Source organism: Hydractinia symbiolongicarpus, chromosome 11 (genome assembly GCF_029227915.1).
Source record: "Hydractinia symbiolongicarpus strain clone_291-10 chromosome 11, HSymV2.1, whole genome shotgun sequence".
Taxonomy (NCBI): Eukaryota; Metazoa; Cnidaria; class Hydrozoa; order Anthoathecata; family Hydractiniidae; genus Hydractinia; species Hydractinia symbiolongicarpus.
The window spans coordinates 10,067,464-10,079,744 of record NC_079885.1 but is presented as its reverse complement, the minus strand read 5'-3'; the positions used below and the strand labels follow the sequence as shown (position 1 = coordinate 10,079,744).

Below are 12,281 nucleotides of genomic sequence, written 5' to 3'. Positions count from 1 at the left end.
AGTTACCAAATACAACAATAACTGATTACCCTGGGCTGTACCGAAATTATCACCCTTAGTCATTGCATCAACCTTGCAAGCTCAGTCGGCACTTAGACCTTGGGCAATATTTTGCGGTATAGCCCAGGGTAATGGGTTATTGTTTTATTAATAAACATCTACAATACATTTTGGAGCACCCTGGAGATTCGCTGCATTTAAAGTTTTAAAAATGGCTGCTTAAATAGGCTGTATCATGTGATGTGATATCCAAACTAGGATGCAGTACAGCTTAAATAGACTATTTCTACAATAAACCATTGTTTCTATTTCATATTGTTCGAACCAGGGTGCTGGAAATACCATTCTTTTTTCATAATGTAGTGGTCAAACTGATGATGAAGGAGCTGCTAAAATTTACATTTTTCAAGAAATCGGAAAAAAACTTTTTCTACCTCCTAATTTAGATGGTCACCTAATTAAGCTGAAGAATACAGCTTATTTAGGAGATCTCCAAATTAAGCTAGCTATACAGCTTAATTAAGAGGATTTCCCTGACTGTTTCCGCTCTAGTAAAACCTCAAACGATCTGTCTGTGAGAAGAAAACCAGAGGTAAAGACCTCGTTTCACCATCCAAATCCTAGCATTTTTGTTTCTTGCGCAGAAGCTTTGAAAAGTAAACAAATAATGTCACGCTGAAATGCATTTATAGTATGGATGAAGACATTTCTGTGTTCATGTTTGTTTATCACCAGTTTTAACAGTTTTTTCTTCAATTTTTACGTCGTTGATATCTAATATATCAACCCTCCTTAACGTTAAAAGGGCTAGCTAGTGTCTTGGAAAAAACCGATTTGTGCAGCATCCCTAATTTGTTCAATTGCTTAGTAATCAGCTGTCAACCTTAAGAGATTTATGCAAAACATAGCTACAGCTACAAAAAACATCCCAAAAACATAACGCAGAATCAGGCATCCTTTAATCGTTTCATTTGTTTGTTGGTTTGTCTGGCAGTGTAATCACACCGGTAACCGAACGGCAGAAGGTTCATAAATAGGGCGCCGTATCGCATATAAAGTTTTTGATTGTGGCAAGGCAAGGTAAGTGAAGTTTATTTAAACCTGCTTTTTTAATTTATTTAATACTTTTTTTTCATTTGCTTTCCTTAACTGATTTATGCCCAGATTTTTTTAAATCCTAAGCAGAGTTTAAAACCAAAATATTACTCGTTTTTTTTTGCACTTTTAGCACTTTGTTCAGAGAGCGAATACTGGGCCCGAAGTCCTCAACTTGTTCTTTCTTCTTCCATTCTCTTCACTCGCGTGGTGGTGGTTCGTGAACTTTAATGTACGGTTTGTAAAGTCGGTTGGACAGGATTCTTTTTTCCTTCATAGGCTATTAGGCAAGGTTAAAAAACGATACGAAATTGAAAGACCATTGACATATAATTTCCATATCCGTTAACAGCACATTTATGGACTTTCTGTTGCGTGTTACTTTTTTCAAATGAATGAAGTAAATGTGCTGGAACTGGGTCTTTTGCAGTCATTTCTTCGTGAAAAGGTACCTTCCAGACTTTAAATAAATACATATGAATTAGAAGGTTGATCTCCATACAGAAGAAATCAGGTGAGAAAGACCTATTTTCAGCAAGCTTCCAGCCTGGTTAAGTGCCATATTTCTTCTATTAAGAGATCTCCCTTCTCCCCTTAAATACTAGACCCACTTTTATTTGTGCCCCCTCCCCCCTTATATAGGTTAGTTGTAGAAATAAAAGATCCCCACCAATATTAGCTCTAGACCCCTTTCAAGATCATGCCAAATTAATAATAGTGGCGCCGTAGATTAGTGGTTATAGCTCTCGTACTCTGTGCGGGCGACCGGGGTTCGATTCCTCTTGACGGCGATTCAACATGGGCGAGTGAATGTTACCATAGCCCCGGGTTAACCCAAGCCATGTGAGGGAAATTGGGGAGATGGCACACTATGTGGGCCGTTGGATGTTGCCGGGAGTTGTCTAGTAGAGCGCGGGTCCTAATTGGGTCTGCGTAGCTCAAAATGAGCATTAAATACTCTAGGACTCTCCATCTAAGCCATGGCCCCTCCTGGAAATAATAGACAGGGTATATCCCTCGATATTTGTGAGGCTAGCCATGTAAAATATGCACATCTATCTATCTAGGTCTGTCTTATATTATAAACAGTATAATACACCTCTTCACAGTGTCGATATTCCGCGCTATTCATTTCCGTAAAATATCAATCATCGCTCATTATATCATGTGATCAAAAAGCTGTGGTTGGTAAACTTTTCGTTTCAAAAGGCGGTAGCAGTCAGTAGCTTTTGAAAGAACAAAATAGTTGTCAATTGTCTTAAAAGTTTTTTAAGGAGTTTACAGACCACAAATGAAATGATCAGAGCTAATATTCTCATTCACATTTTTTTTAAAACATGTGCTCAGGAAATGTTACCATGCAGAGTGTTTTGCTTTCACTTTTGCCCCCCCCCCCCCCCCCCTTTCTAGTAGAAAACATCTGATTGGTAGATTCGATAAGCCTAGTACTTACTTCCCAGAGAATTTTATTTTGTGGAACATGCACTGAGAACTAGTTATCGCCCACAATATGAGCCAATACAGAGAATTGGTAAATTAATGCTGAAAACCAATTAATTCTCAAGGAGATAATAAGCATCGCCAACATTGAGCATTAAGGTGTATAATAAAAACAAACTTTGACATAAATGGTAGAACAGGAGCCTAATGAAGAGCGATTAATTGACATGGTATTTACAAGTAAAATCGCATCAAATCTACTAACTTATTCAGTACTTTAGACTGTGGCTAGCTTTGTTTACCTACCATAGGTAGCCATATTTAATTTGGATACTATAGCAACGTGAGTTTGCACATGACCAAACGACACTGTGAAGAGGTGTATTTCAGACATTGATTTGCAGTGCTATTGACAACACAATAAATTACAAAATTTTTGGGCTAATTAAGTAGTCTTTCTCAATTGTTAATGTAAAGTATCAGAAATGCTGTTAAAAGGGATCCCAAAGTGCTTTTATAAGTAAACTCACCTGAATGATATACCTTATTACACGAAATTAACGCTGTGTGGTTATTAACGCGGTTGACTTCCAACCGCGTTAATAAAAACCGCCCTTAATTTCTGGTCTGTGTTAATTAAACTGCCCTTAATTTCTGGTCCGTGTTAATTAAACCACCCTTAATTTGTAATCTAAAAAAAAAACGAAAAAAAATTCAAAACTGCCTAGTGTACACATACATTATCATTTTCGCGCATCGATTAAATTTCAAGGCTATTTCTCGCAGAGGTATGTTATCCTGAAAAGAACAAGATGGATACTAGATTTTAATAAATTTACAACGAAAAGAAATACTAATCATAACTAATGAGTAATCATACATTCATCGTCACTACAGTTTTCAGCAGCTTCTTCGCAATTGCTTTCTTCATTGTCACTTTCCACTTCCTCATTGTTATCTGAATATGCGATTTCATGGCCAACAAGTTCTTCCAAGATAGCTTTGGAGCTGTCGACATAATCCAAATACATTGGATATTAAACTTCTGCAACTTTTGCTGTGTAATTCGAAAGTTTTTGTTTGTTCAGCCATCTTACTTCCATTTTGATTTGTATTTCAAGCCCACCCTAAAGTATGGGGATGGCCTCTGTTTTGCATCATTAACAAAAGCTTTGAATTTCGCTCCTCCTGCCAAAGCATACCAAGTATAACGGGAAAGTTCTCTAGGAATATTTCTAACAATTATATCTCCTAATCGACCTCTCAAGAGCGCTTGTCCAGCCACTGCAAACTTGTACTCATTATTGTGTTCACGCTTAAAAGATATTTTTTGCCCAACATACGGCTCCCAATTAACAGTGTTGCAGTAAACATGAAAACCTCTGAGTGCAGTAAAAAATTCAAAATGTGTATCTGCCATAACTTCAATCAAAGTAGATTTGAAGTTGTCTATGTTGAAACCGTATCGTGCCAAAGTGATGGTCGAGGCGTACAAGTTCCTCATATCAAAGAAAGGAGTTAGTATTATAGAAAATGGTTGGCAAAGTGCTGGTATTACCGCTGCCGTTGAAAATACTCGGGAAGTGGATACAAATTATATTCATTTGATCCCATTCGATGCTATGAAGTAGACATTTCTACTAACTTTTACATTGAATTGTTGTTGAATAAAAAATGTTTAGTCACATGAAAATTGTCAAAACTTGTCTCTAACCGCGTTAATTTCCACACACTTAAACTAGGTCTTCTCAAGCAATCGCGTTAATTAATGACCTGTTTTTTTTAACCGTGTTAACCACACAGCGTTAATTTCGTGTAATAAGGTATTCACTTTTTTAAAAAACTTCATGCGAGTCCTGACAAATATACATATTTTTTTTTGCTTAACCAGGATCTTGGCAATCTTTGACCTTCTCTTCCCGTTAAAAATAAGAAATCTGTATAACGTTTTTATGAACAATTTTTTTTGAAAGGAAAAAATATTGACCAAAAAATAAATAAATACAATGTATTGACAACCTTTTGGGTGTTCATACACCCGTCTTACACAGAAAAAAATAAATGTACATGATTTATATTTTAAAACACTTATTTGAGATGCAAGTTGCAAAATTTACTAAACATTCAATATGCCACACATCAAAAAAGTTAAACTGAGGGTGGAGGAGGGGGTGAAACACCCCCCTTCAAACCACGAATAGGGTTAAGGGCAGTTGCAGCCTTTATAATTTAAGATAGTATTTAGCATTTGACAACGTATAAAACAACATATTTTTAACACACACAACATCAGTAATTATGTGCCTTGGGAAAATGCAAATAAGAAGTTCCTGTGCGATAATAAGTCTGTAATAAAAAGACAAAGATATTACAACAAAATAAAGCAATTGTATGTTCATAACATAGTTCAGTTGCTTCCCACGTCAATGCACAAACAAACTCTTAGTGAAAAATTGATTGACTTTTTTTTGCGCTTTAACTACATTATTAAAAAAAATTTAGTGACAAGAAATACAAATATTTACAAGCGATATCTGGGGTTACTTAAACTTAACAAAAAGTGGATATGTCATTGGGAATTTTTCATGGAAATCTTTGTAAGTCCAACTTTTAAAAGTACCTTTGGATCCCTTTATTCTTGGAGGAAAATAAAATTGATTCTTCCTCTTACAAAAGCTGCAAATGTATCGGAGCAAATTACTAAATCAAATCCACCAATAAACACAAAATATTTTTGCAGAGCAAAAATTAAAACGACCAAAGAAAACAAAGCAAGCACTGTCACATCTTCTTTACAAGAGTGCAATCGCAAGGGAGAGTTCAGGTTACTTTTTGAATTAAATTGTTGTTTCGTAAATTGTTCTCAAAAATAGTGCTTCTGAAATGTTTTTTTACATAAATGTTATGGTCTGTCAAGAAAGTGTATTCAGAGAATTAAAAAAATCTATGTGACAATATTTTTTAATCTTAATAATTTCCTTAGTGAGCCTCAGATAAAGGGTGGTAATAGTGTTATTATTAATTTTTTTAAACTTTAAATAGAGATTTACTTATGAAATGTACTAAATTTTTGATACTTTTACCTGCTACTTTCAAAAAAAGTGACTTGCAGCTTTTAAATACCATTTAGAATCATGAGTCAAGGTCCAGTTCCAGGTAAAATCTTTATTGGTGGTATGCCATATAGCATGGATGAAGAGTCTTTAAAACAAGCTTTTGAAAAATACGGTGTTGTCACAGATTGTAAGTAAAGTTGATTTTTAAAGAATCCAAAGGCCTTGAAATTTTTTAGATGTGGTTTCTTTAGGTGAAAATCGTGAGATTGTTACACCAGCCTTTCAAATTCTATTTAATCCATGTCAGAAATTTATATTTTTTGTTTCGTGATTGTAAGCCCCTTACACGACATCGCTTAAATTTATAAAGAAAATAAAGGAAAAAGTATCGATAAATTAGAAAGCTTGTGGACTATCGCTCTATTTAAAAAAATGTTATTTTTACAAGCTCGTGAGCTTGTATTAAAACGCAAATGTGTCCTACGAGAATGGAAATTTTTGCCTCTCTAAGCACCGACACTGGAGTAGATGTGTGTTTGAATCTCATCTTGGTAACTATTTTTACTTTTTTTTTGTTTTATTTTTAAAAAGATAAGTGTTCAAAAGCGAAAAAGTAAATGTAGGCAGAATTAAGGTCTCCTCAAATGCCTGGAATGTAGTCTGCAAATAATAAAATTTCCACAACAATACTTAAGAGGAAAACGAAGACACTCCACCATATATAAATAATAACAAGAACGAAATTCTTTTCGCTGCGCTAATGACACGCCAACGTAGAGAAATATGGTTTCGGAAACACTCCGAAAGAACATAAATTTTCTGATTCCGTTTGTTGTTAATTGTCTCCGTGCTAAAAGTGCACAGGATTCTTTTTATCGAAGTTTGCCGTTTGTGACAATTCTGGTAGTAATTTTTTTTTAACTGCAGCTATTTCTTTTTTCGAACAATTAAGATTTACTCATACGTTATTTTTTTTGTTTTTATTTTGCGTTTTCTCACTGAGTGACTTTCTTATCCCCCGTTTTTTTTGTTTGTTTGTTTTGTTTTTTTTGTTTCTTTTTTGTTTCAGGCAGTTGACCCCAGACAGGCCCATCGAAAATTGTCTTTTTGAGGAATTTTCGGTTCAAAAAGATCTCACAAATCAATTTTGAAAAATAACTGCGTAGTGCGTAACAAATATTTTTGCCTATCTGAATAGGAAAATGTTGTGTCTAACTTCGTAACAAAAATCACAATTTAATAGACAGCTTCTTGTAAAATTTATTCGCGAGGTTGTTTACGTATATCATACGTCTTGTTTATTTTATATCTCTTATTTTGCAGCATTCATTGTCAGAGAAAGGGAAGATGAAAACGGTGTTAAGAAGTCCAAAGGCTATGGTTTTATTTCATTTGAAGATCCTAAAGCAGCAGAAGAAGCTATCAATGGAATGCACCAGTCAGTACGTGTATTGAAATACTTACAGCAAACAGTCTTGAAGACTTTGTGTTTCTTTATGCCTAGAGAAACTTGTGGAAATATGTCCAAAATTATTCTTTTTTAAAAGTTAATGTGCTATGATTGCATGGGATTTACTGCCGATCTTATTAGAATATAAAAAATTAAAAGGAGAATTGAGGTAAAAAAACAACCTTAGCATAAAATGACCATTTTATCTTCCTGAATGTATTGGTGCACATAAAAATTCGTAAATGTTTATATATAGCTGTAAATTCACAGTTTTTTCAAGGTCACGTAATTACAAATGTGACGTCACTAGTTTGAGACAGTTTGAAGGCGCAGGTTTAAATATTCATTCAGTGATGGCATCCTCAGACAGCTACATAGTTTCCTTATGTTTTTTTTATGATATTTGCGAAGATAGCTCTGATAGTTCTGCTGCTAGTAATAAAGATTATTTGTGTGGATATGTTGGAGATCCCGAATATAGCAAAGAAGAACTGAAGAAAAGAAAGTTTTCTTCTAGCAGTGACGTTAGCGACAATGAAGACGAGTTTTCTCAAGTAGGACATAAAATCTGCATTGGTGCAAATGTACTTGATAACACAATGCCTCAATATATCTGTCTGGAAACTTCTTTCATTAGACACTGTCGATATAAATTCACCGAAGTAAAAAAAATTAATGCAAGATAGTTTTACTTGTAACATTTTTAAATAATAATGTACATGCTTGTTTTTATCGTTTTTGAATATAAAAACAAAAACATCAGTGGAACCATGCACAATTCTTCAAATATAGAAATAATAATCAAATATAGACTCTCATCAACTGTTTGGAAGGCTATTATTACTGTCAACGACGTGCGCCTTTTGCTTAGGAATTATAGATTCATTGTCTATAGCCAATATTCTGCCTGGGTCCATCATTTTGAAAGACTTGGCGTGGGAAAAGGATTGTCATTCCGTCGTGCTTCATTAGTATAATCCGCGGAGAGAATTTCCATCACCGAGACAGAATTCTTTCGCTCTTATCTGAGCAACCTTATATGCCTGACAACTTGTGTTTTATGCCCACAATTGAATTATTATTAGGTTTAAAGGATAGATATTTATTCTTTCTTAATTTATTCACTCGAGTTAGCAAAAAAATCCAAGTGCCTTGATTCAGAAGATATATTAAAATATATAAATAAAATAAAATAGGTGAAAGTCAAACCTAAGCAAACACACTAAGTATAACTATATTTCTGCGTTTCTTTCTGTCATTCTGCACGCTTTCGATATAAACATTTGACTTTGTGTTTTGTGCATTTCGGTCGCTCTGGCAGTTGTGATGTCATTACTGAATGACTTTGCCACCTCGTATCTGCCTCAAAAATTAGTAAAATTGTAAAATTTTTGGGAAACATTTTTATTTATGAATGAAATTATAACAAATTTTCACCTCAATTCTCCTATAAATAAACCCTTTTCTTAGAAACATAACAGTGTACAGCCAATCCAAACATTCCTAACACCATTGTGTACTAGTGTAGTTATTCTCATTGTACACATATTTTTCTGACATTCTGATTGTATGTTTTTCCGTAGATGTTAGAGGGTCGAAAAATCACTGTTAACTATGCTACAAAGCCAACAAACAGTAGTGGTGGCGGAGGTGGTCCTGGAAGAGGTGGGGGTAGAGGTGGCTATGGAGGACGAGGTCGTGGTAGAGGAGGCTATGGTGGCGGATATGGTGGTGGTTACGGTGGTGGTGGTGGTTACGGTGGTGGTGGTGGTGGTTATGGTGGCGGTGGATATGGAGGAAACGTCAATGGAGGCGGTTATGGTGGTGGTGGTGGTGGTGGTGGGTATGGAGGACCTGGCCAAAACTACTCACAAGGACAGTATGGGCAACCAGCAGGATATGCTCCTCCTGCCCCAAGTTATGGGCAAAGCTCTCAAGGATATAATCAAGGAGCACAAAGTTATGGTGGGCAACAAAGTCAAGGCTACAGTGGACAACAAAGCCAAGGTTACGGTGGACAACAGCCTGCACAAGGGGGTTACAGTCAACATGGTGGACAGTCGTATGCAGCACCAGCAGCATCTACAGGATATAGTCAACCAACATCCTACAGTGCAGCACCACAAACTGCTGCTTCCGACTACAGCGCTACTTCCTATGCACCAGCACAACAATCCTACAGTCAACAGCCTGCTGCTGCTGCTGCTGCTGGAAGTTATTCTTCTGCCAATTATTCGCAAACAGCATCAACATATGGAACAGCTGCAGGTGCCGCATATGGTGGGGCGCCGTCAGCAGGCTCGTATGGGTCTACAGGTGGATATGGCTCCACTGGACAGTAAATTAGGTAAGATCATTTTCTAAAGGAGAAGTGTTATTGTTGCTCTATTTCTTTAGGTGCGGCACGCAGCATTGGCCATGTAAGTTATAGTAAGTAGTATTGTTTTTTGTGGTTTTTATTTTTAATACTGTAACAATTTTCCTTTGTCTGGTAGGTTTACAGTTGGCACTATTAAAGTATCTCGTCTGATTTCGTGTCTGGAAATGTCTGATAGTCTGGAGTTATCTGAAACTGTCTGGAATTATCTGAAACAGTCTGAAGTCTGAGATTTTATTTTGGTTTCTTGTACCCTACAAGCTGTTTGAGTTCTGGCTGTATATATTGTTTTATCCTCCTGAAAAGATGCCTGATTTGATTTTTCAAGTTTGTTAACTAATATTTTTTTAAATAATTTCCTCTGCTCTGAACGGAAATTCTGCTTGTGTGACAATACCACTACTGCTATAAAAAGTTAAGCTCGACTTGGATAAGTTTACAGGGGCTTGTGTCAGAACAAAGATAATTTTAGCTACTATCAGCAGCGACAAAAGATGCCAACTTACCATATGGAGCTGTCTACATGGGAGAAATTTATTCACGTGGAGGCTTTAAATGCTGTCAAGAGATGTAATTTTATTTTGTACATTGTATCTTCTTTATTTTATGAACAAGAAGTTGGAATCAGATACAAGTTGTGTATTACTTGCCTTTTTTCCTGCATTGATTTTAACATATTCATTCAAGAATTCGTGTGTTTTTGAGGACCTTATTCAACCTTATTTGCGAGCGAAATTTAGTGTAGATATTTAATGCAAAACATTTTAACGTAAATACGCCCTAAAAAATACTTAACTACAACCGTAGACAAAATATAATGGCCTGCAAAGATATTGATATATTTTGTCACAAGTGGTTTATGTCAGATGACAGTTTTGTTTCGACTGCGTCTTACTCAGTTTGTCTGCGGTATGCGCCATTATGTCAGTTTTCCACTACGCAGAACGAGAACGCGCAGAGCGAAGCGGGCATTGTTATGGTAACAAGAGTCACTCTGCTTTGCGCTCTACCTGTGGTTTTTTTATTTTCCACAATTGCAGAAAAGTCCTTTTTCTGCTTTAAACCATTCATTTCTCATTATCGAACCTGGAGTACTTCAATTTATTGGTCTATGTATGTATTTCTCTGGTCTCGATACTTAGTGGATAACCAGCGGACAGTCCAAAATAATTAAAAGCAAGCAAAAAAAAAAGTAAACGAATTTGAATAGTTTTACAATTTTTGTGTGCATCTTGCTTTTAATCTTGTCAATTTTCTTTATCAACTGCTTTATCAGCTTATCATGGCCATGAAAGCGATAAATAAAAGGAACCTACACCCCATAGCTGTCTCCACGATTCAATCGCTTCCCAATGACTTTAGCCGTCGTAATCGGTTTCATTTTCTAATTTGCGTCCTAAAATGTATAACTTTCCAAAAGGCGGACATTTCCAATTAGCGGAGACTTTGGTCATACACCGATGGTGTCCGCTAAAGGAGAGTATACTGTATGTCCATTGATTTCCCCTGATCCTACATGTCCAAATTGCAGAGTTGTTACATTTGAAAGAAAAAAAATGGCTTTAACACTTTAGAATATTTTTATACATAAACAAAAATTGCTGAGGCTGAAATTATAGGTACTTACAACAGCTATCTCGCCAAATTTTGTTGAGAAAATTGATCGGTTGATAGGGATTTTGCTAATAAAATTATTTTAGGACCTTTATATATGGAACTGGGAAAATCTGTCCACCGAGATCCCGGAAAAATCAGAAAAAAAACCCAACAATTTAGCAAGCGTGTTGACATGGTGCATTTTATCCCCGCTTCGGTTAAAACGGGAAACTTAGTCAACCGAGAACCCAGGCAAGTAAACTAAAATTCCAGTTGGACGGGATGGACATTTGCCGTGTAAACACTAAAGTATGTTGGCTGCCATGCGCAGAGGCAGTATCCTTCAATAAATACGCAACGACTTCATTTAGCACCGGTCAAGTGGAACCGACACACGACATAAATATTTATAATTTTAGCCTAAAGTTTCTGTATAGAAAAAGATGTGTACAATAGTTTTTGCATTTCCTAAATGTTCTGCGTAGAAGCTAAAACGAGATCAAAGTTCGTAAAATTGAAAAAAATATATGTTTTAAATGTTTTTAAACATTGGGACAAGAAAGAATAAGTGACGAAATTTTAAAGGTGACAAATGATTTTTTGTGATTAATGTTTACCAACCACGAGTTTTTTAATAAAAATATTAAAATTCTAACCAGGCTGGCCATTATTCTTATTTCGCCTTGTTCTAAAGAATAGGCTATAATAGATTCTTATCAAAGAAAAAACGTGTGCAAAAAAACCATTTATACTATTGGGAAACAAAGTGTCTGTCATAACGACGTCATTTCTGGTTGGTACTGCTAATTGGGGTCTTGAAATCAGACCTATTATTGCGGTGTCTGTTGTAAAATGTCAGATACATAGTTTTGTTACGAGAGTTTGGCCGTAATTTCATCCGTTCGTGAAAAGGGTCCGCTCTAAAGAATGTCCACTACAGGTTTCACTGTATAGATACGTAGTTGTTTTGATTTTGCGTCTAAAACAATGGACATGCGCACGCATGCAGACCGACCAAAAATAATAAGAACAGACCGCAACGATAGAAAAAATGAAGTTTAAAAAGCCAAATACTTTTTGAAATAACCAAAATCTAATCTTAAAAAGAGAAAATGATAGTTAAGAAAAACAATTTCAGCTCCTTTAGGATGTTTTTTTTTAAGTTTGTAAATTTAAGGAAATAGTCAATTTTTCTTGTGTAGTCCCTTCTTTTATTGCCTGTAAGGATGCGGGCTTAATTAATTTTAATCATTTGTTGTCTACTTTC

At 35.6% G+C, this 12,281-nt stretch overlaps 1 protein-coding gene across 2 annotated transcripts; it reads left to right on the top strand.

Moving 5' to 3' along the window:
- The first annotated feature begins 1,210 nt into the window (after window positions 1-1,210).
- LOC130614126 (uncharacterized) lies at window positions 1,211-10,052 on the top strand. Of its 2 annotated transcripts, none has more exons than XM_057435532.1 (5): window positions 1,211-1,327; window positions 5,666-5,778; window positions 6,915-7,033; window positions 8,625-9,388; window positions 9,537-10,052. In XM_057435532.1, exons 2-4 carry the CDS (start codon window positions 5,670-5,672, stop codon window positions 9,381-9,383), a joined length of 987 nt encoding a protein of 328 aa, XP_057291515.1. In that variant the 5' UTR covers window positions 1,211-1,327; window positions 5,666-5,669; the 3' UTR covers window positions 9,384-9,388; window positions 9,537-10,052. The 2 variants fall into 2 exon arrangements, with proteins under 2 accessions (XP_057291515.1, XP_057291514.1); XM_057435531.1 differs by lacking the exon at window positions 1,211-1,327 and adding an exon at window positions 2,560-5,359.
- The last annotated feature ends 2,229 nt before the right edge of the window (window positions 10,053-12,281 follow it).